The following is a 27,253-nucleotide window of genomic DNA, read 5'->3' as shown; positions in this document are numbered from 1 at the left end:
TGGCTCAAATTCTCTCTCTGTGTGTGTGTGTGTCTCTCTCTCTCTCTAGCGGACTGGGCCAGGCCGTTTGTCTGGCAGTCCGGCGTTAGCTATTTGATTTTGGGGGAGATGGCGAAACATAGAAACAAGAGTGACCCAGGCACCGGTAGTACGATACATGTAGATATACATGTACTGTAGAAGGTAATGGTTATTCTAATCCGAACAACCCTGAGACAACAAGTAGGCCTTGAAGGGATCCGAAATCCCACAAACAGCCTCCTCCTCGCACGAGATGGCCGTCCTCCTCGTTCTCCTTCTCCAGCAAGCGCGTAGAGAGGCTGAAAGGCAAATAAGTCAACGGCTATAGCGATGTGAGCAGGGAGTATACATTGAATTTCGGGAATGAGACAATGAAGGGGAGACCTGTTGTCTTTATTTAGAATACATACAAGTGGTTTACAGATGGGTATATTGACTTCTTTGCTTGGGTCTTTATCTGACCTTGCCACTCTTCCTCACCACCGTCTTCATGCCCTTTGGCGCGAACTTGGAATATCGTCTGACCGATCTCTCGCCTTTTGTCGTGATTGCAGCCTTTCCTGCCATAAGTTCTTCATTCCATTCTCGCAGGGTCTGGAATTCTTCATCTGTAAGGTCTCCTTGGTCATCTCCGTCTGCTGACGCAGGAGATTTTGATTGCTTTGGCAAAGGGCGTTGGGGCACATGGGTCGAAATAGGAGTCGGAGTGCGTGTCTTTGGTGGGAAAAGAGGCGGGTTCATCTCGTCCTTGTCGAAATCCTCAAACGTGAAACTCTCGACACCGCTGGATGACTTCTCACGCTTGATTCGGCCAGGTCGAGACGTCCTTCTTACCGCCTCGTGACCTTCCAACTCATAGTCGTCCTCATCTGGAAGCTTCCCCTCTCTGAAGGCCCTCTCCATCTCCTTCTGTTCTTCCATCTCCTCTAGTTGCTCTTCGTGCATCTTTTCCATCAACTCCTCCGCCTGCTGCTTCAACCGCTCCTTACGCCCTCTCGCCTTCTTCGCCTCTTTCGTATCTTCACCACCAAGTCTCAATGACCGGGGTATGCGTGTTTTAGCGCCCAAAGCCCACAGATCGCCCCATTGGCTCTTTCGCGCGTCACGGTATGCTTGCTTTGAGAATGATTTCGGGACGGTCCAGCGCTCAATCTTCCCCGATGGTGTACAAACGTCGAGTATTACATGGCCTCGACGTTTCATTGGCGACAAAACCATGCGCGGGAGGTTGTGTGGGGAGGGCAGCGTCGAAGGAGATTTGTCTGTGTTGGTGAATGAGGAGGGAGCATCAGAGAGATTAGTCGCAGGATGGACCCCCTCAAACCCATTTTGAGAGAGACGAGTCCAGGTTTGATAATCTTTCGCCGCAAGCTGTGGGTCCGGATGGAGAGGGGCAGAAAAGGCATCCTCCAGCCCTCGCCAGGATTGGACTTGTCGCTGACGTAGATCTTCTCCTTTCATTACCGAGATGTAGGAGAAATCTACGTCGTCGTGGTTGCGATCCTTAGCCCCGAGAACACGTTGGAGGTAGCTGGGGCGTATGTACCGTTGCTGGAAACTGCAAAAATCCTTCCGACCCTTTGAGACACCAGGGATGTGATACATCGGACATTTTTCATGATTCGTACATGGTGCAACAATCATACCAGTTTCTCGCGTGTGGACGTCTTCTGCGTCAGCATGCATCTTGCTGTACCCTGTCGTTCGCCCCTCCGGGACAGCAATGTATTTCTCAAGAAGCATTTCCCTCGCGCCAGCTATTGCTTCAAAGCCGCGCGGTATACCCTTTTCAATCAAAATCAAAACGCCGCCTTCGGGGCTGAGCATTGACCAAAGATTCTGCACGAGTTGCTTTCGCATCCAATCTTCTTGCAATCCGAATAGCGTGTGTGGTGCGATAATCACGTCGAATTGTTTTCGCTGTTGTGCAGGGCGGTCGTCTTCTAGGGTTGGCGAGTCGCGGGTATGTACGTAATCGGGTAGGCGTGGGATGAAAGTTGTATTCTCGAGAAGCGCAGCCGCCCGATGTCTCAGTGTGTCTGAGCCTGTCAGGACAACAGATTTCGTTGGCGGGGGAGGAGGCAAGGGGTCACGATCAGACGAGTGCAACGAGTTCCAGTGCGCGTTGACGATCTCTCGCCAAGCGAGGATCCCTGCACCGCCTGCACCGGCATCAAGGACACGCGGTCCGCCGTCCTTCGCCAACAGATTGTTCAGCCATGTTGTGCCTAGTCGTTTGCGTGTCTCAACGATGACGGACATGATGGCAGCGTACGTGGGGGGCATGATAGTCGTGATGAATGCGTTCGCCTCCATCTCACCCATCAAGTGTTGAGAAGCATCAAGCGGGATAGGGAGTTGAGGCCTCGATCGTCCTGATCTTGGGGTCAAGGGCGAGTCAGGAAGGCCGGGTCCTCCAAAAGTCTTTTCGCACATCTCTTTGAGATGCTTGTTGGAGAAGCTGCTCATGATTTTCTGAACCGGCTGCACAAATTGTTCTTGGGGGAGGAGGACGCTGCTAGGCGCAGTAGCGAACTTTCCAAGCTGGGTGAATGGGTGGTATCGCATGCTCGGATCTCGGTCATCATTCTCATCTTCCTGCTCCTCCTCCGCCAGCTCCCGCCCAGCGTCTTCGACAATCTTGCCGTTGAGCAAGCGAGCTATTTCCGCGGCTCTTTCCTCAAGGGACAACGAAAGAGTTGGATCCTTCTGGGCGGCTATTCCGAGGTCAATCCCTCCTTGAGCAGGCTTTGGGGGGGCAATCCCGGCAGATTCCTCTCCTTTGACGGATTCTGATCCGGCAAAGACGGACGGCTCTGGTTCGTACTCGATTGGCTCGCCTTCTCGGTCCAAGAGCTGGTGGTGAATCTCCACGACAGTACTTGCCTCTTCCTCATCGAGGAACTCTTCATAAGAGGCTGAAATAGGATCCCCGTAGAGTCGCTTGTACATCTTCAGTTCCTCTTTCCTGAGAGCAATTGAAGGGAGCCCGTCTCCGTATATCTGCCTCGCTTCGCGTACGATCTCTTCGGGAGACGCCCCAGACGCTCGCAAGCGTGCAAGCGGATCACTTGTACCATCGACCCTATTGTCCAGGTCTATTCGCTCGTCTGGAAAAATATCTTTTGCGACCATACGCCCAGCTCGATCTTCGTCAATTGCTTCATTTATAGGCCGTCCCAAGGCCTTTTCCAACTCTTGCAATACCTCCAGTTGTTCCGGGTTGACGTCAACTGCAGATGTCTGTTCATTTTCTAATAGAGTGGGTGTCTGCTCGGACTCCTGGGGAGAATGCCGTTGGAAAAGTGTAGATTTCCTGGAGAAGGATCTGAGATGTTGGCGCGGTGCGAGGGTCCTTCGCCATCGCAGGGGTAGCGGTGTTGCTCGATTCTTCAGAGTGACAGGCGGGCCACAGAACCCATTTTCGAACAGGATTTGAAGGTCCTGCCGACAGCCATGACACAAGCCTGAAGCCCTTGCCCTAGTAAGCATTGCTCCTTTGATGTACAGTCTAGTGGGCTGTCACATGGGTCGAGAACGAGATTCGCAGGGAAAAAGTTGCAATATACAAGGTACCCCGTATAAATTTTCTTGGCAACAGACTCGAAGTCCAACCTTTTCTTCCAATCATGCGTCTCTTAAAGCGGACTTTGATTAACTGGCGCAATATCCCATTCAGGTAAAGCACCGTGGAGCTACTATTAAGGACCATCGACATTATTGAGAACTCCATACTCGGTACACCGCCTTGCCTCGACCGTTTCCATGGTGGGTTGCTATCATAAGAGGCCTTGGATTTGATCCATCAGTTAGCCTCGACTTGAACTGGCTGTCTATCTGGCAGACCTAGGGATCTGCCAGTCGCTGAGACGAGCGGTAGCTTGATGCTTTTGCTTGACCGTGACTGAAATTACACCCCCTCCCACACAATGTCGATGCTTGACCCTCCTCGATCGCGTCTTCCTCATAGATTCAATCCCACACACTCTCCTCTCGAATGGTTCAACCCACAGGACTCCACGGCATGGGAATAAGGATCTTGCTTTTCATGGTCTGGATCAATGGCACAGTTTTGTGCACAGTATCCCCCCATCCTTCGATACCCCACGACATTTCTCGTCTCAATTTACGCTCCTCCAGATCCGCAAATTGCCATAGATGGTGCACGGTATTCAGATCTCCAATCTGTACGAACCAAGCACCCACGCCCTCCATGACTTCTCGGCGTGCTTTGAGTCCTTTCCGCCAATGGGTCTCCCATTCCAACAGGTTTCCGGGGTGCAAGGTATAGGATCGTAGTTCGAACAAGCCGCCAAGTTTTCGAGGGGGGGTAGTTGGCCAAAATGAGAATTCCTGCATCAGTGAAATTTTCTTGGATGTGATAAGAGTCTGCAATTTTTTCTCGAAGGCTGGAAATTCAGGGTGGTGTGCGATGCTGTGCAATGAGGCGTGGTATCCCGTGTAGCGCTGGTATTCCCAGATATGAACTGCAAGAATTTTGTCAGTGTGATCACTTTGACGACGGAGGCAGTCTACCAAAAGTTTCACAATCCCCCACTTCTGTTCTCCAACTTCCTACCAAATGCACCTTATTCTCCGGGTCATTTGCCATCCTCGGATACCAATTGCCCACCAATTCTACATAGTCGTCGACCTTGTCCGGTTTCACATCATGAAAGACGATCGAATGGACGTATTTGCCCCTGGCCAACACCTGGGAGAACGACCTTTCCATCTCTTTATCAAGGTTTTGGCCTTCGGGGGTGCCGTAGATGAGGCTAGAGAGAGTACCGGTTCGCTTGGTGGTGGTGTCGGTTTCGGCTTGTCTTGCTTCTTCTGTAGAGGGTGCGGTAGAGAGTGAGCCCAAGCCCAGGGTTTCAGACACGCGGGATGCAGCAGCAGTAAGACTTGGGAATCTATCAGAAGAAGATGCAGAAGCATCAAGGAACTGACTGTCAGCTTGTTCTTTTCTCTTCCGAGCAGCCTCGAGTCCATCTCGGAATTCCTTCTGCCTGGAGTTGAAAGCATCTGCTCCGTCGGGGGTAAGGTCGCTCAAGGCAGGGCTGCGAGGAGGGTCTCGTAATAGAGAAGTGGTGGTGAAGGCGCGAAAGAACGAAGGAGTTTGGGCAGAGGAGGAGAGGGGTAGAAGTCGACGGGCGAGCATTTTTGCCAAAAGTCGGGGTCCTCGAGCTCGAAATATAAGGGATGAGGTTGCAGCAGCGGCAGGGTCAGAATGATGCCTGTGGAAAGAGTGTCGTCAAAATCGATGCCAGTGGTTTGAGGAATTTTGGAGAGGTCCAACAAAGAAGAGGACTCGAGGTAACACGCGAGCAGAGGAGCTACGAGGTTGTTGTGCCGGAGAAAGCCCCAATGGTCAAGACAGCGAGGAGGAGGTTGCAGACTGTTTAGGCGTGAAAGACTGGGGTTCGGGTGGCTCTGAGCAGAACGCGGGGAAATGGTCTGCAGCTTCTAGTGGGTGGTGGTGGTGGTGGTGGTGATGATGACTTGGGGTTGGCAGTGGTGATAGCGGTGAAAGTTGGCGGAATGCGTGGTGATTGGAAAGCAGGAAGCTGGTTACGATGCCGCCAGATGCAGAAGCAGGCAATGAGCAGGGCAGGCAAGGACAACCATCGACGTCACCACGGGGGGAGCTTCACAGTGCCAGCCTGGGGGAGCATGTTTGGGCCGGTGGCTGCCAGCCAGGCATTGGCGGCCCCTAGGCATCGTCCTAGCCCTAGCGGGAAGCTTCCGCTCGGCGCTCGTACTTGTATTGAGTAGTTGGGCACTGCGGGGAACCCGTACCACTCGCCTCCAGCAAAAAGGCATGTACAAGTATGACAATTTGACTTTTTGGCGACCTGCGATCAGCCCACCTCGTCGCCGCGACCATCCCTCCACCTGCGAAGTCGATCAGCTACATAGGTCTTTACGGCCAATCTACGGAGTACACCTGCTTTCAAATCTCAAATACTCGAAATCGACGCTGTTCAATCCTGCTTCTGAAGGAGAGGAGACATGGCTGACACCCACAATCCGCCCCTCAACTACGAAGCCTCCAACACCACCACCCACCCAGTGATCTCCACGACCCTGCCCCCGGAAGTATCGCAATGCCTCAAGAATGCCCGTTTCCTTCATCTTGCCACAATCAGTGCAAGCCAGAGCAGCCCACCAACACCACACGTGTCCTTGATGAACTACACTTTCCTGCCTTCATACGACCACCACGGGCCCGTCATCATCATGACCACAAACGCCAAGTCCATGAAGACCCAGAATCTGATGCACAATCCAAAAGTATCACTCCTTGTACACGACTGGGTGTCTCATCGACCGCCCACGGCCACGTCAGTGAGTGGTGAGCAACGAGCCGGGTCTCCGCCCGCCGCCGCGGCTCGCTCATCTCTTGCCGCCCTCCTTTTGAATCTGAACACTTCGGCCCTAAGCTCAATATCAACCACAATAGCTGGAGAGGCGAGATTTCTCGAACAAGGAAGCGAAGAGGAAAAGTGGTGCAAGGAGGCTCACCTGGCGAATAACACTTTCGGAGGTCAGGTAACGCAAGAGGCGGGGTTTTTCAGTGGGCGGCCAGCAAATGCCGATTCGGAGAACAGTAGCTGTTATATTGAAGGAGATGATGTGAGGGTGGTCATTGTTCCTGTGCGTGAAGGGAGGATAGCGGACTGGAAGGGAGGAGTCAAAGACTGGGTCTTGGTCAATGAAGATGCTCCACCAACTAGTGCTACTGGGAACACAGCCGTAGCGGAAAGAGGCAGAAGTAATGGCCACCACCTGGTGAACGGGATAAGGGATTGAAGGATCTATGAAGACTTTTTCGTGCCGAGGATCAGATTTCGAGTTGTGGCAGGATGCCTCATCGCTGGACCAAAAATCCTGTGTGGACTGAGAAAAGGAGTCGGGACCGGATCTCTTCCTCGACGGGTTCCGCTACCGACCAAAGCATCTCGCCATCATCTCATCGCAACGTCCAAAACTCTAGGACCCGACCAACATAAAAACGCCAGATCATAATGCCTCCGGGCTTTCCAAAAGGTTCAACCAAAAATAACTGCAACGCTAAGAACCGACAAATGTTTCTCTTGCTCTAAAACAATGCGACGAAAGGCGTGAACCGGGCCAAGGGAGAGGTATGTACATAAGATATATGTCCGAGAGAAGCCGGGACGAGGAAGGGCCCAGCCGACATGGGCAACTCGAGGTTGCGGGAGGAAAGTCTGAGCGAGACTTCAAGATGGAAAGGTTGGCAGTGCTGTTGATCCTATACCTCCTCACATCAATGTACATTTTGAGTCGTCTTTCGATCGGGCCGGCTTCACTTGCAGCGCCACTCGTGCGGCTTCCGTGAAGGCTTCGTTCACGCCTCGGTTTCGCATCGCCGAGCATTCTGCCAAAAAGAAGTCTATTAGAAATCTACCATTAGGAAGGGGCGGTTTCCAGCGTTACCAAGATATCGCAGCGCCCCGATGCGTCGCGCAACTTCTAATCCCTCGTTATATTGGATCATGGGTCTTGGGGGGACACCATTTTCGTCGTCGTCATCTTTTTCGTGTTCTTCCCGTAAGTCGCATTTGAGAGCGCACAGGACAATCTTGACGCCGGGACAATGTTCATTTATCTCGGCAATCCATTTTGTGAAAACGTTTTCGAGAGAACCGCGGTTATCAACCTGGAGAGCAAAGTTTCACATGTCAGCCTTGTAGGTCGGGAAGAGGCAGCGGTTTTGGCAAACGGTGGCATACGCTAAAGCACAACATGATGGCCTGCGTGTCGTCGTATGAAAGTGATCGCAATCGATCGAACTCTTCTTGTCCAGCAGTGTCCCATAATGACAATTCCATATGAATGCCGTCGACGAAGATATCATGGACATAGTTCTCGAAGACAGTGGGTTCGTAGACAGTCTGGGAACCAAGAATGTCAGCATCTACGGCAACACAGACAAGGCTTTCTCCAAGGGCCATAGGATGCAGAGTCAAGAGTAGGGGACGAACCGGGAAGAATCCACGAGTGAATACGTTCAGAAGACTAGTCTTTCCACAGGCGCCATCGCCCAGCAGGACGAGTTTGCGCTGCACCACTTTCTTCCCGCCGCACAAAGGCATTTGCGCTCGTTAAACGGTGATGTATCGCGGGGTTCGAGAGGTACAGGTGTTGGAGAGCCCTACGCACGATCCGGGATTCGCTGTGGCCCTGGCCCAAAAAAAAAAAAACCGAGTGCGGAGAGTATATGGGATGTTTTGGAGGCGAAGAGGGGAGTCTGGGTGGGAGATAGATCGACGAACGCGAGGAGGGCGGCGGAGGACGGATAGGATACTATGGATACTAGCAATAGGTTATAAGTGGGAGGAAGGAGTTGTTGAGGAGATCGGCGAAGGAGAAGATGGAGCAGAGATAGTCGAGATGTCAATCAGATCCAACAAAGAGGAAGAAGGGTCCAGAGCCGTTGACGCACTATGCGCACTGCGGTCTGCAGCTGCGGGTTGTGCGGGTGAGAATGGGCGATGCCTGTTGAACAGTTGTTGGCGGACGCCACCGGAGCACATGCCCGTGGCGATGCATTTCAAGCCTGGAGCGTGCGGCATGCGCAGATGCCAGGTGCCAAAGGTGCCAGGCGGAACCAATTCATTTTGGCTGCTGCTACTGGTTAGGCTCCTCTGGGCTCCTGCGGGTGCTTGGACTACTGGGCTAGTGAGGCTAAGTAACAGCTAGTCAGTGGGGTCGCCTAGCAAAAGTGGAGTGATTATTTTCCCCCCAAGGGCAAACTGGGCAAACTTGAATTGGACCACACCACACCTCATTTCATCCAACTGGCATGCTATTCTGAATGCACGCCAGCGGCTTCCCCGCGGTTATCGGCATCGATGCTTTTGTCCGTTCACGGCCACCCAATCCTTCACATGCCCTGGTGGTTTGAATGGCTGTCGACTCTGCCCTGATCCCCTCCTTCAGTGACGCCTCACGCCGCACTCTCATCGACAAGCACAGACGATCATGGTTGTACTTGGTAGCAAGCGGCCATTCTCCTTCTCATGCCCATCTGCCAACCGAGACTCGCCCCGCAGCGCCAAAAATAAAAACCGATCGACCGATGGCGCCGCTGACTGCTGGCACAATCCCGGCTCACCAGACTACTAGTAAGTAACACGGAGTATGGAGTACGGTGCCTGAAAATCACTGAATCCTGCAACGAAGAGCGAGGCTGAGGCCAGTAGGCTCTGCCAAATCCTCTAGCCCGAATACCTCATGCCTGGTATGTCAAGGATTGTTTATGGATATTGTCAGGCAGGCCAGCCACAGACCACGAATGGGGCGGCGCAGTCAAGATCTCTAGCGCTGCTAGGCGCGCAGGCTTTCTACACCCAATTTTGTGTTCCACTGCGAGGCATATGACATAACATAATTGACGAGAGAGACCGCTGCTCCGGTTACTGTGGAAGAAACAGAGGCTGACACGGAAGCAGATTCGCGGGAGGTTACAAGATGTTGATTTAAGATATCTTCTCGCCATCGGCCCAGGCTTTGTTAGTTTGGTGGGGCAAATTGGAATTCAATGACAAAAGAATCAAACCAACCAAACTCTCACCCAGATCACACAGTCTGCTGTATCGGTGCGGTGACGGAGTTCGGATCAAGGACTGAGACAATCTTTTGTGCAGACCCAAATCACTGACTAGTCCCACATCCCTTTGCCAGCCTGATCAGAACAACTCGCCGTCCACGCTTCAACGTATCATAAGGCAAGCTGGCGCAAATCGCCCTAATGTGAACAAGAGCTGGCAGCACGGCAACCACCACAGTCGAATGGAAAGCTGCCTTATGTAGGATCCTTCATAGTGCGGCTCATCAACACAGCGAGATTTTAATTCGACGTTTTTCAAGACGGTTCAGTTCCGCCATATGATATCCTTTCACATAGGTGGAGAGCAGAAGAAATGAGATTTCACCCAATCCTGTACCCGATTCAAATGGGTGACCCGCAAAGTCGAGGCGTGGGAGGCAAGAACAGCGACGATGCCTGATCGGATCCCTCGTCCTTCCGAGATAGTTGGTGAGCATGCCTTGATTGGAAACCGCACAGCTCGAAAAGTGACGGCTTTCATTTAATCCAAGTTGAGATTGTGGCAGGCTTTCACTCCACGCTCGCTTTCGTCTTGCAGGACATTTGGCAAGAATTGGTCCCAGGACAGTCGGCCTAGGAGTTTTCAGCTTGAAGGTTACGGGAAATCTTTTCACGACGATTTAGACTGGCTGCTCTGTCCTCTCTGGTCCAAGCAAATCTTCCCTCAACTCTCTTTGCTGCCTCTTCAAGTTGACGGAAGCGACAGAGAACCATGTCCCTTACATTATCGGTCGAGGCGGTCAGGATCAGACCGTCGCTGGATGGTAATGTCGGTTTGGAGATCTCAAGGAACTAGCTGAGCTTTCAGAATCGTTGTCTGCTAGACGTACCGGGGCTAGAGCGTCAAACCTCGATGACCGTAGTGTTGTCTTGAAGGATCATTGCTTCCTAACGTCTATGGGTCACCTCTAGATACTTCGCTCGAAAAGACTGAAAAGGCATGTCTTTCAGACGGCCGAAAGTGGACAGGTCCAGCTCATTCGCCCTTTTTGAATGTTTTCAGGGCGCCCAATTGTTATCGACCTAACCCTTCTGACCCTTCTAACCCTATGTAGCGCTATCGTAACTACTTTAGACTGTAGCGCTGATTCTGAATCTATTTAAGGCTGATGTTGAAGGACAATCTTGTTGTGTGTATTTGGTGTTCAAGGGATACGGGTGTGACAAGACAGCTTCCACTTTCGGTTCACGCTGACAGAGAGAGACAAGGTCGCCATCTTCGATTTGGAATCATTAGCCATACCGTAGTGTGAACCCCCGAGCACAAATGGTATGCGAGGATATTGAAGGAATCCAGAATGCAGGGCGACAAACGCTGGAGACCATTGACCTTGTACTATGGTAACAGTCGATATCAGTCAAGCTTCGCACAAACGCCGCAGTGTATTTGGGCACAGGTGCGGAAGAAGCAACAGCAAAGGGGCACCTTTGTTTGATTGCTCAATCACAGAACTCTGGAACTTTGTTTTGATTTCTTCATCTAGACCATTTCGCCGGGGTCCTCGCGGTCTCGAGAGGGGAAAGAGAGAACCAGGGGCTTCGTCTTTTCTTGCTCGCTGTCCGAGGATGTCTTCTTCTCCGAGAACATGTGAGCAGGAGGGCATTTGTGTAAGATCATGGAGCCTCCGCTTCCACCTCCGCCTTTCTTCCATCATGCATTTTTGCGTTGTCGGAAGGAATCTTCTTTGCGCGCATCATGGCCCTGTTTTCCCGCACCCCTACGACCACCACATCAACGCCGCCACCCACGGTCACAGGCATGCCATTATGCAGTGCAGTGCGTGACACAATCCACCTTCTACTCCTCGACAATGTTGCCCCGTTCGCTGACGTACAGGCCGTCCAAGAACTTCCGGATATCCTTGTTCCTCACTCTGCAGGCTTGTTGAATATCGGCGGCGGATTGTGATACGTTCTCGAGGCTGTTGCCGGTGATTTCGATCTGGTCCTTGACGCCCTTCGAGGCTTCCACTGAGACTCCGTCGTGCATTGTGACGTGTCGAACGATCTTCTCGCCCAAGAAGTTTCTACCGCATAGCAAATGAGTATTAGTACTGTTGTTTTCTCCTTTGCCTGGGGAACCATTGAGCTGTTTTTCCTTTTCTGTATGTTCCTTCCACGGCGATAACCGAGCCGGTGTCTGCGTGCCTGGAGAAGATTTGACGGGGAATTGCCTGCTCTTACCTGATTTCCAAGTGATGCAATCCCTCCGGGTTCTTCTCGATGTTGACGTTGATGGGAAAGTGAGCATAGACGTATCGCATCTTGTACTTGTATCCCTTGGTCACACCAGTCACCAAGTTCTCAATAATTGACTTGACGGTTCGGAGAGCTGCGACGTTCTTTCTCTGGCCATGGTGGATTTCGATCTGAACGAGCTGTTGCCCTGCCTTATTTTTCCCAATTGTGAAGGTGACGGCGATGTGGGAGAGATCTTTCGTGAGTTTGCCTGTGCAAGAAATCCCGTTAGTCTCTCTTTCTCGTTCAGCATCCTCCGTGCATGCAATTCCCCCATAGTTCTCTCCGGCAGCTGCAAACTTCAAAGTTGAAATCTCTCGTACCTCGGGGACCCTCGACGGTGACGATTCGCGAGCGGATGTGGATTTTGACACCCTCTGGGATGACCAGCTGCTCTTGCGAGAAGATGTACTTCATCTTGGACAGCGGTGTGGGCGATTGACTGTGGGAGGGATTTGCGCAGGTCGGTTCGCGATGGGAGAACCGCACTTTCAGAAATTCCCCCAATTCTAAAGTGCCAAGCCCGAAGGTTTTGTGCGCGGCTTGGCATTTTGGGGGGACCTCAGCCTTGGGGACCGATATGAGGCTCGCTCAAATTAGGTGTTTTCTTGCATCATCGATTTACGAGATAATTTTACGCAGGGCCTCTGCTAGTTCTTCAAGATGGGAAGTGCAGACATGGTTTCAAAGAATCTGAACGAAAATGAATCTCCTAACTCCAGGCCTGGGTATCTTATGCTAATGTAAAAAAATCTCGACGGCATTCCTTCCACTTTTCTTCCAGCACTCATCCCGCTCGCCGTGTTTCTGCCAGCATTCGGGCGACTGTGGGATCATTGTCGTCAACTTGGATGCCTTGTTCGCGCAGGGCATTCCTGTATCTCTGTTTCAAGCCTTCTTCATCGTCTCCTCGTTCCGCGTCAGGGAAATCGTCCGGATCAACGAGCTCGTCTTCTTCGTCATCGTCATCAGACTCTCCTTTTGCGGCCGCGTCGTCGGACGCTTTTGAGTTGGAGTTCATTTTCATGTCTTTCATCACTTTCGTCAAGTCATGTTCTCGTTTGGCCGCAGTCTCTTGTTCGCGCTCCTTCCTTCGCTTCTCCAGCTCCGGCCGATAATCCCTTTCAAACTCCTTCCGCTTCTCTTCTACAGCTTCGAAGAAATCGTCGACACCCTCACCGGTCATGCTCGAAACTGCCACCATGTTTAGATGAGAATAGAACTCTTCCAACATGAGACTCATGCTATTGAGAAGGCTGGCCATGTAGCCGCTCCCGCCACCGAAGCCTTCACCTCCAAAAACACCTTTGTTCTGCTCCTCATTGAGGGCTTCTTGGAATTTATCGAAATCCGTCATCCATTCTCTTGCGAATTCTGCATCCTGAACATCCGTCTTGTTGAAAACAAGAATCATCGGAAGCTTTGTCTTGTACAAAATTGAGCACGCGTAAAGCATATTAGACATGAACGTCGATGTAGAAGATGTACGCGGCGTATCGATGATGTAGGCAATGACGGTAGGGAAGGAGGACGCAAGCGACTCGAGGAGAATGCTGCCTGAAGCCGACCAGACGAAGACCTCGATCTGTCCTGGCGTATCGACCAGAAAATGATTCGGCGGCGGCACTTTACTATCTGAAGGTGGATTTGCTCGCTTTTCAAGTAATGTGATGATTTGATCGATCTTGGTTGCGAATAAATTAAGAGACGTAAGGATGCCGCCGTTCGGACCAAGATTGTACTGCTTCATCACTTCTTTGTAGTTGATGCTGTCGCGGATGTCGATGTTGGGTTGAAATGGAACGTTGATGACAGCAGGATCGAGGTTGAGGACATATGGCTTCTTCTTGTTTACGTGCAGGTAGTTGTTGATGCGCTGCATGAACGTAGTTTTGCCGGATCCTGTGGACCAGTTAGTGCTTGCTTTCTAGAATTCCTTTCGTAGTCATACCGGCCATGCCGATACAGACAACGGCGACAGGGGATGTCGCCATGTCGCCTGCTAGGAATATCGTGCGTAGGCTTCAATGGATCTAATCGGGTTGGATGAATCTGAGGGAGTTAACTCTTAGAAAAATTCACAGGTTCATCTCTCGCCTTGCCGGGGATGGTGGGGAGCAATCACGTGGTTCGAGTCATATTACGTGTCAGGTATCAGAACTGTCGCGTCATTACATCTCTTGGCGTTGGCTCTTTATGGGGTCGATAGCCTCTTCGCTAGCAATCCCTTTGCAATGCAAGCTATGTTACCCAGAATCCGGAGTCCAGGGTATACGTTCTGAATCTACCTACTAGACAAGCACGCCTCAGACATTTTGTTGGTGCCTCGAACGAAATATGGGCCCTCGAACTTCTCAACGTCCCATTTCTCGCTGGCAGCGACAACATAAAGGTCGGTAAATTGATATCATTAAGTGATACGGTAAGGCGAGGACGTCTGGCCTAGGAAAACCTTGCTAAGAAGAGAAGAGAGAGCGCCTTAAGGCTGGGGAAGTGAGAAGAATGGGAAACTGGCGCGGAAAGCGATCCTGAAATGCCGGGCGGCCTTGAGAGCGCAGATTCCCACTTGAAAACCCTTGCAGACGATAAGGTGGTGAGTATCTTCTAACCAGTTTTTGATCGCGTGCTGCGTGGGATGAAGGGAAACTTGAATGTTGAGACTTGAGAGTCGGATGCGAGAGGGAGTGATGAGGAGCAGGACGGGGCGCAAGAGGAACAGCGTGAAGAAGACAACTGAGACCACCCAGAGTCTACCTCTCACAGTGCCAGCCATTTCTCATTCGCCCTTTTATTCCCAGATTAGCCTTGTTGCGCTGTTGCTGCTGCTGGTCTGTGATCTCGGTTCTTGGGCATAGCTAGGGGTGTCGCCTGGCAGGCTTACGGTCGTCTCGCCGGGAACTTTGGGGGAAATCCCTCAACTACCATTACCTCTCAAAACAATCCTTCGGGCATGGGATTTCTCGGTAGCTCACGTTGCGGTCGCAGCTAAAGTTGGGCCAGTGAGTTTTTCGATGGACTCTAAAAGCTCATGCGGGAAGAAGGGCCATGATAGCACTGGGCAGCTATAGAAAGATACTCAGCTGCGAAGAAGGCCAGTGTGGCTTGGAGATGCATCAATGAAGGCCGTCGTAAGTATATCTCTGAATCTCACAGGCACAAAACAGGATGCCATAACCGATGACAAGGGTTCGTTCCGATCCGCCAAGCTAATTGCCCTCTCCGTTTTCCTCTCATCTCCACACTCAGCTCCGCGACAAGCTTACTTGGCTAAAATGACTCCACTGGTGCTACTGCCTATGGCCATTCTCAATAAGTGCTACAAATGGAAGTAGTGTCAGTTAGAAAACAGTGACAGTGAGGTCTCCAATAGAGATGTTATGTATTTTCCGATGAAGTGCGTTAGACCTACCGAGGTAAGTAAGCCTTCGGGGGTGGCGCAGTAGGGGCTGGGCATGCTACCTATACAAGTACATATAAGCTTCGCGCCAATTCCATGATGGCCGAGATTGGTATGCGTTGTGTGTGAGTACTGGGTACTTGTAGATGCCAAGGTTAGTATCGCTTCCATGCGTTCCGCATTTCCGGACGGCAGAGCTGCAACGTTGCTGGCTGAAATCCTCTGACCACACTCTTTTTTTTTTCCTTCCGCGACTCTGACGAACAGCACTGCAGACAGATACTCTCGTGATATTTGCTCATCATGGTGGATATGTTGTGCTGACGGATCAAGAAGGCCAGAAACCAAGGCCAAGGTGAAGAAGAGATAGGGCAATCCGAGTACACTACCCGGTAAGGACATACCTGCACCAAATAAGCAAGACTTTGACAGAGCGAGCATTGGTGGCATGACATGGATTCCACATGTCGCTGGACGCTTGCTCGGATGCAAGTGCCGATCACTATTCAAAGTTTTGGCGGCCTGGAGTGGGAAACCGTGAATCAAGCAAGTGATGCGCATAGTTTTGAATCCTGAAGGTGTATGAGAACCCGATCGCCTATCACAGCGTCCTTGCATCGATACACCGGAGAGATCCGAAATCAGAAGGGGATGCCGATGAGGTTGGTGATCGTTCCACTGTCGAACAGTCCGCCGCCACTTTCGAGACTCCCGGCGGCCAATGCCTGAGCAGTGAACTTGGGCCCGGGGCGCCTTCGCAAGCATCTGGAAGAATTCCCAAAAGCGACTTCCCACTCCGCGAATGCACTGATAAGGTGTGTGATAGGGCAGGTCGGTAACTCCTCCAAAATAACGACCGTGCTAGCTACGCTCGATACGGAAGGCGTCTTGAAGATGTCCTCCCACGCCTGACCTGATGAAGAGTTCGCTATCAGATCTACTCATAGCTGGCTAAAGGTTTCTCGCGAGCTTCAGCGCCGATCAGCAGGTGTGTAGCACTCAGAGGTGGCATCGGTTGCATCGTGTATTTGATCTAGTGCTGCCCACAACCCGGGCGTCACGCGATGTCTGCCAATGGCACCTTCCTGACCAAGTTGCGGCGCCGCCCTTATCAGAAGCGGCTCGGGGGCGGGATATTTGTGGATGCCTCGGTGCATGCTTGGCGGATACAAGTGGGCCGGTGGGTGGATACTCGAGTGGATATCAGGTGCGTGGTTAGTGGATGGTCGGTCGAGGCTTGGTGATTGCTTGTTCTATGCTTAACTTCCCCCGAAACTTAACCTGACCTCCAGGTTTCCAAGTGCGGCCCTTGTTTATTTGCAGCTCTCACACGCCGTTGAGCATCGCCTGCCTGATGCGGTAAGAAATACACATCTGCATCCCAGTCAGTAGGTATCCTGTCCTTGTAAGCTCACTCTACCTACGGGTAACGCTGGTTGGCGTGCCGTTATCTCTGAAGGAACGCGCAAATCCCTTCCATGCTCAATTGGTAGCGGGTTTAGTTGCCACTGATCGGCCGTTCTCCTACCCAAGGGCGATTTACCTCCTCAGCCGGCGAATAGTTTGCTCCATTTGATTACAGCCCATCATTTCGTTCGTCCGGTCAAATCTTTCTGGATCTCGAACCACGATCACAATCGCTCCCGTGTGGCAATCCCACCCCAGCGTCCCCGAGACATGGCCATCCTCGTACTTGCATGTGGCAGACGCTTACAAGTAGCTTGATTCCACAAAAGAGCTTGTCTTCTGTCGCCGGAGGAAGGGGGGTCCTAGTTACATCGGCGGGACTACCGCCATCCTCACTCGATTAGAAGGTCGATAGTCGTGCCGTACATAACCAAGCTCTGAACCCTTCTCGTTTCTCTTTCTCTCGTCTCCTGGCACTGCTGTCTAAAACCCTCCTTCCTATTCACGACCGGGTTGTCGCCAGGTCATTGTCAAATATGTCAATCATCCCGACAGGCCCAATGGGCATCAGCATTCCCACAAAGGAGCTGACGGAGCTTCATGAACCCGACAAACTTCGCCAGCTATCGCAAAGCGGTGCTCACCCTGGCATCCGTCAGCGTCTATGGGGTCTGCAGGCGCGTTTGGACCCTACTGTCACCTTCGAAGAATATAGCTTTTGGGCCAAGATCGAGCGTGAGATGGAAGACATAGAGTACCGTCGATATATGGCCAAGCTCAAGGGCGGTGGCATGCTGGGTTACCTCAAGGCCTATTTCAGCAACAGCACCGAGCTTGAAGTTACCGGTTCTGAAGATGTGGCGGCAGAAAGCGAGACCACTCACCCCGAGAAGGAGAAGGAGAAGGATGTCGTTGCCAACAACAGCGATTCCTCGCTGAACCCAATTGCACCGTCAAGCACTCACGACTTGGACGCCGAGTGGCGGCGAGCCGCTCGCGCCCTCCGCACGACGGGCTGGATCACCATCTTCTACCTGATCACCACCGATATCCTCGGTTGGAGCCAGACTCCTTACGTCTTTGCTAGTTGTGGCTATGGCCTCGGGGTTGGCATTTTCGTGCTTTTCGGGATTGCTGCCGCGGCCTCGGGCCTGATGATCTGGAAGGTCTTCCTGGCTCTCGACTCTTCACGCTACCCTATGTTAAGCTTCGGCGACCCTTTCTTCCGTCTCTTCGGCCCCAAGACCCGTCACTTCATCAATGTCACCCAAGCCTTTCAGATGTGGTGTTCTGTCTGCGTTGTGCTCATGGGCAACTCCCAAATTTTGTCGCAGCTGGCCAAGGCCAAGGTCTGTTACATCGCCATCGTCATCATCAACATGGCTATTGGCATGATCTCGGGCGCGCTCCGATCTCTCAAGCACCTTGGCTGGTTATGCAATTTCGCAGTCTGGTTTAACATCGTCAGTTTCATCATCATCTGTGCGGCCGCCGCTCTCAATGGCCCGGATCCAACGGTCGCTCTCCAGACAACTCTTCTGAAAACCTTCGAGCCGGTCAAAACTTTTGTCGGCACGCCACCTGCCCAGTATCAACAGCAGACAACTGATATTTTCGCGGCTCAGTTCAATGGTATTGATACCATCGTCTACGCCTACTCGGGTGCTCTACTCTTCGTTGCCTTTTTGTCCGAAATGCGCCACCCCATGGACTTCTGGAAGGGCTGCCTGCTCGCTCAAACATTCATCTTGGTCGTATATGTCTTCTTCGGCGCCTTCGTCTACACCTACATCGGTCAATACTCTATCACCAGCATCACCCAGGTTGTCAGCCCCTACGGTCTGCAACTGGTCAGCAATATCCTGGCTTTGGTCACGGGTTTCCTCGCCATATTTTTGTACTTCAACATCGGCATGAAGACGGTCTATTTGGAAGTTGGCCAGGAGCTGTTCGGACTGCCCGCGATCTCTACCAAGAAGGGATACTATCTCTGGCTGGGTCTTGGGCCTGTGTATTGGATTGTCGCCTTGGTGCTTGCCGTCTCGGTGCCCAATTTTACAGCCATCACCAACCTCATCGGTGGCCTGCTGAGTCTCAACTTCACGTACAGCATTCCCGCCATCATGTACGTGGCCTGGGTCATCCAGAATGCTGCAACCCTGCCTGGTGAGGGTTTCGATCCGTATACGGGAGTTACCACTCGTCATGACGATGGCTGGAAGCGATACATGCGCGGGCTTCGCAAGAGCTGGTGGTACAGCGTTCCCGCGATCTTGTTCGCCTTGGGCGGTTTGGCCTCATCCGGGATGGGTTCTTGGTCCGCTATTCAATCCCTCAAGGAGATCTTCGGCCCTGGTGGCACTATCCAGACATCTTGGAGCTGTACTGCTATCGGCTAAGCTGAATAAGTGCCGATCCTAGTCAGGTTGCCCACGGACTGCCTCGATTTGCTGTAGAAGGCGACTTTAGCCCAAATTAACCCAAGCCTGCTCGGATGTGCCCTTGAAGACGACAATGCCATGCTGCATATTTGCTTTGAAATACCGGGTGGAACGAAGCGGGATCCTATGAAGGGCCTGAAGATAGTGCTCCAGAACAGCAACAGTACCTAGATAGAGATTACAGAGCTCATTACTGTGAAATTTCCTCTTAATATTGTATTATTTGAGCCAGCGCCATCATCGCGATCCCGTCAGCAAGTTATCAAATGAATGATAAATGTTGTGGGTCACCGTCACCAGGAGTCGAAGAAGCTCTCGCAGAAGAACAAATCGGGCATCATTGCCATGTGCCTGCGCGGTCCAGACTTTGAGGCGCTGAGCACTCTGGGGCCTGAGCCCTACGAGCAGGGCGCGGCACGGCGTGGTGATTTCAAAACCCCTTCGTTTTGTCATTTACGTACGGAGGGGTTCAACTTTCTCGTCAGACCACGCAACCGTTTTCCGCAGCTTTGGTAAAATTCCCCCGACATCTCATTCGCGCCACCAAACCCGGATACTCAAGTACATTTTTGTCACAAATGGCACTGGAAGACTTTGAGAAGGAGTTGGCAGAGCAGAAAGAGGCGGAGAAGAGACGGGAGGGGCGCAAGGAACACGAGAAGTCCGAACACAGGCATCGACACCATTACCATCACCACCGAAGTTCCCGACATCGCGACTCGCATTACGATGCCGAAGACGGTCACCGGTCCAAGAGAACGAGACACTCAAGAGACGAGGAAGCGTCGGAAAGCAGACATCAGCACAGACATCACCGCCGCAGTAGAGGAGAGGAGGACACAGAGGAGGAGAGGCCGCCTGCAACGAGCTCAGGTTCGGGCGAATTGAAGCGTGATGCCTGGATGGAAGCTCCTTCGGCGCTCGATATCGACTATGTTCAGAGAAAAAGACCCGAACCCTCGCCGCAGCCGAAGTCTGGTTCTCTAGAAGCTGACTTTGAGCTGAAACTGCATGAGAGAGAACTCAACCATCACCTGCGGGATCTCAAGAACGGCACTCCCACCAACGAGCTCGAAGCCGAACCGGCCAGCCACGAAGTTGATTACACATTTGGAGATGCTGGCTCTCAGTGGCGTATGACCAGGTTAAAAGGTGTATATCGGCAAGCTGAAGAAACAGGCCGCAAGGTGGAGGACGTTGCTTTGGAACGCTACGACAGTCTACGAGAATTTGATGACGCGAGGGAGGAAAGGATCGAGTTGGACCGCCGCAAGACCTACGGCGATGGCTATGTGGGCAAGGACAAGCCCAGTGGAGAGCTGTTCCAGGAGCGGAAGATGGATGCGGGCTTCAAACGACCTCGTCCGCGAGAAACTGAGACCAGTCCAGACCGAGTTCTTGAGCAGATTCCTGTCGCGACAACCCACGCCACTACCCAGAAGGTTGACCAGACGACGCTGAACAAACTGAAGGCACAACTCATGAGGGCTCAAATGCGGAAAGACCCCAAAGCCGCGGACTTGGAAAAGGAGTACGCCGAAGCGCTTGCTGCGTACGAGTCACAGGACCCCACGATAATCACCCTATCCGCCATGGATAACCGCATGCTCTCATCCGCGCCTCGGAATGAAGTCAAAGCAGTGCAGAACCGCCGAGGAGTAGAACGTGGCCAAGTTGAGGAGAACGAAGACATGAGCATTGAAGACATGGTCCGTGAAGAACGCCGCACACGCGGACAACAAGGAGGCGAGGGTCTGCGGATGGCGGAGCGGATAGCCAAGGACGCCAAATTCGACAATGACCTTGATTACCTCGATGAGAATGCCGAAAAACTGGCCAAACGGGTACACAAGTCCGACGTCAACCTCCGCAATGTCGCCATCAATGAGTATCAAAAACTCAATAGGATTTTGGAGAACTGTCCGCTCTGCTATCACGAAGATACGGAGACTCCGCCTGTCGCTCCTGTCGTGTCTCTCGCGACAAGAACATATCTCACTCTCCCGACCGAACCGGAACTCTCGCCCCAGTCCACCATGATCGTGCCGACCGAACATCGCACAAACCTCCTCGAATGCGACGACGACGAATGGGAAGAGATCCGCAACTTTATGAAATCGCTCACGCGCATGTACCACGACCAGGGTCGCGACGTCATCTTCTACGAGAATGCTGCGTTTCCGCACAGGAAGCCGCACGCCGCGCTTTCTGTCGTACCGCTTCCTTACAGCCTGGGAGAAACCGCACCGGCCTTCTTCAAGGAGGCCTTTCTGAGCACAGAAGACGAGTGGTCCCAGCACAAGAAGATCATTGACACTTTGGCAAAGGCCAAGTCTGGCGGATTGGGCAAACTGGCGTTCCGAAGGAGTCTGGTGAAAGAAATGCCATATTTCCACGTCTGGTTCGAACTGGACGGGGGCATTGGACATGTGGTGGAGGACCAGGAACAGTGGCCTAGAGGCGATCTATTTGCGAGAGAGATCATTGGCGGCATGCTTGGGTTAGAACCGGATGTGATCAAGAGGCAAGGACGGTGGCATAGAGGGACGGACAAGAGGGTCGAGGATTTTAGAAAGGCGTGGAGAAAGTTTGACTGGACAAGGGTGCTTACCGAGGGTGGTGCATAGTTGAAGCAGGGTACTGTACAAGTTCGACCCTGGGAACGATAGTCGACTAATTGAAGAATACTATTCAAACCATATGGTATAATATTCTTGATCATCAAAATAGAAAGGCGAGAAGGCCTTGGCTGAAGTCACGGGGAGGCGGCGGGGTCTAGTGAGTCTCGATCTCGCACTCACCGTCAGAACCGTCCATCAATGCGGCTTCTCGGTTATCCGCGGTTGGCTTCCAGCATCTCACTGCGCTCAAATACTTGCTTGTGTCCGGGGAAGAGAAAGACAAAAGGGAGCTGCTCCATGTCTGCTTGACGGATTGCCCTCCAACTTGCACCATGAAGTACGTCCCTTCACCACAAGCCTTAAGATGGCTGCAATGTCTGGCGCAAAGCCAAAGCGTTGCTACGCGCCCTCGAACATATGCCCCTTTCCTCCGCATGAGCAGACACTTCCACGCGACGACTAGGCTAGATAGGATAGAAACACACACTCTCTCGGACATCGGCGAAGGGGTAAAAGAGGTACAGATCATCCAATGGTTCGTGGAGGAAGGGGCTCCCATCGAAGAGTGGAGTCCTCTGTGCGAGGTCCAGAGTGACAAGGCCTCGGTCGAGATCACGTCCAAGTTCAGCGGCGTCATCAAGAAGATCCATTTCCCGCAGGACGCCGTCGTGCAAGTGGGTGACGCCATGGTCGACATCGAAGTGGAGGGAGATGCAGAACCTGAAGAGACGGAAAAGCCGCCGGCGGTCCAGGACGATCCTGGCAAGATTGCAGACGAGGAACAAGCTGCAGAGGATAACAGGGCCGGACATCCCGAGGAACAAGACACATCGACTCCTGCAGTGGCGCCCAAGCCAGCCAGCAAATACGCCTCTCTGGCGACTCCTGCCGTCAGGGGTCTGTTGAAGGAGCACGGCATTGCAATCGAGGATATCCCGGGCACTGGCAAGGATGGCCGTGTCTTGAAAGAGGACGTTTACAGATATCTCGAACAAGGCAGCACTGCACAAGCTCCTCCGACCGTTGTATCATCCGGGCCGTCGTTGAAGCCCGAAATTGACGCGAAGCAGACCGAAACCGCGCAAAGACTGACGCCTGTCCAGTCAGCCATGTTCAGGAGCATGACGGGGTCCTTGTCCATCCCGCATTTCCTATACTCGGACACGATCGACATCACCAACCTCGCCTCGATGCGGACTCGACTGAACGCGGCCAGAAACCCCGAAGAGGCGATGATGCCGAAGTTCTCGTACCTCCCCTTCATCGTCAAGGCCGTGTCTTTGGCAATGAACCAGTACCCTCTCCTCAACGCGCGGCTGGACTTGACCACTGACCCCAAGAAGCCACAGCTCATGATGCGCTCGGTGCACAATATAGGGATAGCCATGGATACGCCCAACGGACTTGTCGTGCCTGTTGTGAAGGCTGTTAATGGGCGATCGATCACGTCCATCGCCCGCGAGATCCAGCGCCTCTCGCAGCTCGGCCAGGCAGGCAAGCTCGGCAATGACGATCTCGCGGGCGGCACCGTCACAGTCAGCAATATCGGCAATATCGGCGGCGAGGTCGTGGCCCCGGTGATCGTCGAGGGCCAGCTCGCCATCATGGGCGTCGGCAAGGTCAAGACCGTCCCGGTCTTTGCAGCAGATGGCGTCACCGTCAAGCCGGCCCAGACGGTCAGTCTGAGCTGGAGCGCGGATCACAGGGTCGTCGACGGGGCCACGATGGCGAGGATGGCGCAGGTGGTGCAAAAATACCTCGAAGAGCCGGGGACTATGGTCGTCGACATGAGCTGAATGAAGACAAGAATTTACGTAGTAATACGTTGGTCGCTATGAGCTGAAATACAATAAATGCAGAGTTTAGGCCTTTGAAAGCTACATGCGATGAAAACTTTTTGTTTGACATATTTCGAGGACGAAATATACACCAAGCCAATCGCATGGAGGATATGTGTGTGTGCCAGAGTTCAGCAAGAGCACAAGGCAAGAAGCAAAAGCAAATACAACATGCAAGTTGGAATATGTACCGCCTGTCTGTCTATCTAGCTGATCAACTTGGCATTCATGCCCACAATGCATCGGACAATGTCCCAATCTCCTCCCAGGCCGACCCAGTCGGTGACCACGATGCCGGTGCTCCAGTCTCCGTCCTTGACACGACCGTTGTCGCCCAGCATGTGCCTCTGACAGAGGTGCGACACGATGGCCGGGTTGACCTCTGCGGCGACCTTCTCGGGCCAGCAGTTGACGTTCCAGAAGTTGCTCGCGCTCAGGAAGTTGACGTACAGCGGGTACTTTTGGCTGCCCATGTTCTGCCCCTGGAGGAGGCAGCACGACCCGCTGCGCTCGAGGTGGTCGCACGCGTACGTGATCTTCTTCTCGATCGACGGCTTCTCCATCACCTGGTAGAAGTCCTGCACGCAGATGTCGCCCGACGGACACATCGAGTTGGGCGTGTTGTCGGCCCAGACGTGGCCGTCGATGCCCCATCCCCGGCCGTTCCACTCGTGCCGTAGGGGTTCTTCGAGGACGAATCGGCGCACCAGGACGATCCGGCCGCGCACTTCGCCCAGAGACGGCACGCGCGGTTCGGTGAACCACTCGCGTGGGTTGGTGTAGTTGTTTTTCAGAATGCGGGAGAGTTGCTCATCTGTGCCCTTGCCCGTGCCTTCACGCTTGAGTGACAAGATGAGGGTCTCACCGGGGTTTTGCTTGAGGAATTCGAGGATCTGATTGTAGAGATCACGGAAGTATTTGTTCCCTGTGAGAGAGATGGGGAAGGAAGAGTGAACAAGCATGAGCTTGTCCGAGTTCGGGTCGTAGGGCTCTGGGACCTGGACGCGGATGTCAAAGAAGCGGACGCCGTTCTTGAGCTGCTCCTTCGGCGACACCGCCTGGCAACGCACGGATGGCGCGGCTTGATGATGTGTAGGCGAATTATGCGTGCCCGGAACCGACAGGACTCCGAGTGGAGTGTGGTCTGGGAGGTCTTTCATCCAGGTTTCCGGGTGGGAGGTATTGTACAGAGCCACATAAGAAGTCTCGGGGAGAAAGATACCTGTAAAGCGCAACTTGGGGTTTGCCGCGAGAGCAACCAGCGTCGCCGTCTCCGCCGTCGGCACGGGGCAGTACATCTGATGCTTCCCTCCCAGGTCCGTCTGGAATGTCAGTCGAAGGCGTTCATCGGGCTTGTTGATGACAGCTTTGATGTCCGTGGGCACCACAGTGAACGGCGGCAGCTTGATCGAAACCTCTCTGGTCGCAAAGGGAATCGCGTCGGCAGGTATTTGAGGTACGGCTTTGCGGGTGGTGTTGTTCGTAAGGCCCAGCCCATTCGTGATCGTAGCCAAGGAAGCTGTCACATTTTGCATCTGGAATCCTTCATCCGGCGCAGGATCGAAATGCTCGACCAGCACCAGGGTCAGCGGATTGTTGCTGATGTTGCGGATAGTGACAGGTGGTACCATTTCGGGCGGCTTCCGTTGTCGTCGAGGTTTTCGAAAGGGTGGAAAGAAGTTCATCGACGCGGCCAATGACGAAAAGACATAATAAGGGGACAGAGTCGGGATGACAGCGAATGAGAAACTCCGGCCTAGAGCTGCACCTTTCAGCTGAGTTTGGTCCCTTAGGCCCTTGGTGTTGGGCTCAATCTCAGGCCAGCTCGAAGAGATCCGTGCAAAAAGCGAATGAGAGCCAGCGAGAGGACGCGCGGGGCCGTGGTCTTCGTGAGCTGCCGCCAATCGCATTCCCTGCTGAGCGGTGAGGGCGCTTGCACATGCTCAGCTCGGAGTAAGTTGCTAAGTAGCTTCTCAAAAGGTTCAAGGCTGAGATGGAGCACCAGAACCTGCCGTTGATGGCGCCGTGCGCCTGAGTTGAAGGGGCCACTGTTGTTGACTGGTCCTCAGCAAGACAGTCTCCATGATAGCCGATATATTGGTCGAAGAGATGATGACAAGTGGAGGTCAATTGCAGAGATGGTTAAAGCATCCAGTCAGATCATTTACCGGCATCTTTCTCTTTGTGTCCCTTGTCCACTTGAAAGAACTTCCCGATATTGCCTTTACATTTATAATAAATATGTGGCGTGTATAACCAATCGCCTCAAGCATCGTCCTTACCCTCCCACAAAATCTGGCCCTTCCAAACCGCCCGGCCATGGGCAAACCCCACAATTAGCCACAGCACGAACAACACCGCAGTCATCGCGCAGCTGACCCATTTGATACCAGGACTATCCAGCACGGTCCCAATTGCGGTCGTGGCAAGCGCAAGGCCTGTGTTAGGGAAGACAAACCCCCACCACGTGAGCGTAAAAGACATGGTCCTGATCCCATTGAAGACCGAGATTGTTGTAATGCCATAGTACTAGAACGCAAGCAGCCAGAGGAAGATCCCTGCAATGCTGCCCGTTGCGCGGAGAATCTCAGGTGCAGAGACAGTCTGGACACCCAGAAAGTCAACGGGGAGGACGGACGTTGCTCGTTCGGAGAGAATGACTAGGCCCGCAGCGGGATATGCTGCCGGGCCTACTGCGACATACATGCCAGGGCGCAGAGACGGTACTGGGAGTTCGGCAGAGAATAGACGAATAACCCAAATCGCGTAAAGGAGGGCAGTGACCAACCACCCTAGGCCTTGGAAAGTGACTCCGGCAACAAAGACAGGGACTCCGGCGGGAGGCTGTTGATGTTGAAGAATCACCCCAGCCAGTCGTCCTGTGACTATGAGCGGATACATGGGTAAGATCCAGGCAGGCGTCATTCCTTGGATGTTGATCCTTTGAGTGACGAACAGGAGGTCGTACTGAAAAATCGCAAAGAGCAGGGTAAAGCTGCAGGTCACCCAAAAGCATACCTTCATCGCCGTGTCAAGCCAGGCCCAGCATAGTGACCATATGAATCCACACCTTGGAGAATAAGTCTGACCGAGACCCAGAATGTTCCCACAAAGAAGGCTTCGCCGGGACGGATGAATGAATGCCTAAGGAACTATGTGCCACAATGAATCGTCTCATTATCAAGGCTGTGAAGAATACGAACATGATCAGATCGATAACAATGATGACTTTACCGATTGTGATCAAGCCACGGAAATTGTAGGGTGTCTGGTAGACGACATTAGCCAGCGAACCTGTGGCCATCGTCAATGGTTTAATCCCTGTCTTATCGGAGGGAGGAGCTCCTAGTTTGGCAGAGAATGCATTTATTCTTCATCTTGCTGACCACCCCACGCACAGCTCATTTCGACAGGGCTGAAGGGGGGACTCCGAGCAGGAGTAGTTGATCGATCCTTATGCTGGCACAGGCTGTAGGTGCAAGGATATGTGTAGTTGCTGAAAGAGTACTTCGTGTTCATCACCGAAATAGTCCATCTCAACGAGTGTGATTTCTGATTTTGCCTCATTATGTCCATCCGCGCCATTCGCAACACATGGTGGTATACCAGACTGGAGACAAGCGAGGGACGAAGAACAGGAGAATGTGGCT

The 27,253-nt window shown here is 52.8% G+C and overlaps 12 protein-coding genes across 12 annotated transcripts; 4 read left to right on the top strand and 8 right to left on the bottom strand.

Moving 5' to 3' along the window:
* Positions 1 to 474: 474 nt before the first annotated feature.
* A1O5_05347 (uncharacterized protein) lies at positions 475 to 3,513 on the bottom strand (the record flags this gene model as incomplete). The annotated part of the gene is made up of 1 exon (XM_007745948.1): positions 475 to 3,513. One exon carries the CDS (start codon positions 3,511 to 3,513, stop codon positions 475 to 477), a length of 3,039 nt encoding a protein of 1,012 aa, XP_007744138.1.
* A 510-nt stretch (positions 3,514 to 4,023) lies between these two features.
* On the bottom strand, positions 4,024 to 5,185 carry A1O5_05346 (uncharacterized protein; the record flags this gene model as incomplete). Its single annotated transcript, XM_007745947.1, has 3 exons — positions 4,024 to 4,508; positions 4,558 to 4,857; positions 4,975 to 5,185. The coding sequence occupies 3 exons, from the start codon at positions 5,183 to 5,185 to the stop codon at positions 4,024 to 4,026; spliced, it is 996 nt and encodes a 331-aa protein (XP_007744137.1).
* Positions 5,186 to 6,036: 851 nt separating this feature from the next.
* Positions 6,037 to 6,837, top strand: A1O5_05345 (uncharacterized protein; the record flags this gene model as incomplete). The annotated part of the gene is made up of 1 exon (XM_007745946.1): positions 6,037 to 6,837. The coding sequence occupies one exon, from the start codon at positions 6,037 to 6,039 to the stop codon at positions 6,835 to 6,837; it is 801 nt and encodes a 266-aa protein (XP_007744136.1).
* Positions 6,838 to 7,310: 473 nt separating this feature from the next.
* A1O5_05344 (GTP-binding protein RHO3) lies at positions 7,311 to 8,144 on the bottom strand (the record flags this gene model as incomplete). The annotated part of the gene is made up of 4 exons (XM_007745945.1): positions 7,311 to 7,426; positions 7,486 to 7,708; positions 7,782 to 7,943; positions 8,034 to 8,144. 4 exons carry the CDS (start codon positions 8,142 to 8,144, stop codon positions 7,311 to 7,313), a joined length of 612 nt encoding a protein of 203 aa, XP_007744135.1.
* A 3,315-nt stretch (positions 8,145 to 11,459) lies between these two features.
* A1O5_05343 (60S ribosomal protein L9-B) lies at positions 11,460 to 12,316 on the bottom strand (the record flags this gene model as incomplete). Its single annotated transcript, XM_007745944.1, has 3 exons — positions 11,460 to 11,688; positions 11,846 to 12,110; positions 12,223 to 12,316. The coding sequence occupies 3 exons, from the start codon at positions 12,314 to 12,316 to the stop codon at positions 11,460 to 11,462; spliced, it is 588 nt and encodes a 195-aa protein (XP_007744134.1).
* A 370-nt stretch (positions 12,317 to 12,686) lies between these two features.
* Positions 12,687 to 13,893, bottom strand: A1O5_05342 (uncharacterized protein; the record flags this gene model as incomplete). Its single annotated transcript, XM_007745943.1, has 2 exons — positions 12,687 to 13,801; positions 13,851 to 13,893. 2 exons carry the CDS (start codon positions 13,891 to 13,893, stop codon positions 12,687 to 12,689), a joined length of 1,158 nt encoding a protein of 385 aa, XP_007744133.1.
* Positions 13,894 to 17,239: 3,346 nt separating this feature from the next.
* On the top strand, positions 17,240 to 19,102 carry A1O5_05341 (uncharacterized protein; the record flags this gene model as incomplete). Its single annotated transcript, XM_007745942.1, has 1 exon — positions 17,240 to 19,102. One exon carries the CDS (start codon positions 17,240 to 17,242, stop codon positions 19,100 to 19,102), a length of 1,863 nt encoding a protein of 620 aa, XP_007744132.1.
* Positions 19,103 to 19,722: 620 nt separating this feature from the next.
* A1O5_05340 (uncharacterized protein) lies at positions 19,723 to 21,771 on the top strand (the record flags this gene model as incomplete). The annotated part of the gene is made up of 1 exon (XM_007745941.1): positions 19,723 to 21,771. The coding sequence occupies one exon, from the start codon at positions 19,723 to 19,725 to the stop codon at positions 21,769 to 21,771; it is 2,049 nt and encodes a 682-aa protein (XP_007744131.1).
* A 326-nt stretch (positions 21,772 to 22,097) lies between these two features.
* Positions 22,098 to 23,561, top strand: A1O5_05339 (uncharacterized protein; the record flags this gene model as incomplete). Its single annotated transcript, XM_007745940.1, has 1 exon — positions 22,098 to 23,561. One exon carries the CDS (start codon positions 22,098 to 22,100, stop codon positions 23,559 to 23,561), a length of 1,464 nt encoding a protein of 487 aa, XP_007744130.1.
* A 248-nt stretch (positions 23,562 to 23,809) lies between these two features.
* Positions 23,810 to 25,234, bottom strand: A1O5_05338 (1-phosphatidylinositol phosphodiesterase; the record flags this gene model as incomplete). Its single annotated transcript, XM_007745939.1, has 1 exon — positions 23,810 to 25,234. One exon carries the CDS (start codon positions 25,232 to 25,234, stop codon positions 23,810 to 23,812), a length of 1,425 nt encoding a protein of 474 aa, XP_007744129.1.
* Positions 25,235 to 25,868: 634 nt separating this feature from the next.
* On the bottom strand, positions 25,869 to 26,087 carry A1O5_05337 (uncharacterized protein; the record flags this gene model as incomplete). The annotated part of the gene is made up of 1 exon (XM_007745938.1): positions 25,869 to 26,087. The coding sequence occupies one exon, from the start codon at positions 26,085 to 26,087 to the stop codon at positions 25,869 to 25,871; it is 219 nt and encodes a 72-aa protein (XP_007744128.1).
* Positions 26,088 to 26,132: 45 nt separating this feature from the next.
* Positions 26,133 to 26,907, bottom strand: A1O5_05336 (uncharacterized protein; the record flags this gene model as incomplete). Its single annotated transcript, XM_007745937.1, has 2 exons — positions 26,133 to 26,621; positions 26,674 to 26,907. The coding sequence occupies 2 exons, from the start codon at positions 26,905 to 26,907 to the stop codon at positions 26,133 to 26,135; spliced, it is 723 nt and encodes a 240-aa protein (XP_007744127.1).
* Positions 26,908 to 27,253: the final 346 nt, after the last annotated feature.

The sequence above is a fragment of the Cladophialophora psammophila genome (assembly GCF_000585535.1).
Source record: "Cladophialophora psammophila CBS 110553 chromosome Unknown aczJe-supercont1.7, whole genome shotgun sequence".
Lineage (NCBI taxonomy): Eukaryota > Fungi > Ascomycota > Eurotiomycetes > Chaetothyriales > Herpotrichiellaceae > Cladophialophora > Cladophialophora psammophila.
The sequence above is the reverse complement of the archived record's forward strand: the minus strand, read 5'-3'. Positions and strand labels throughout refer to the sequence as shown.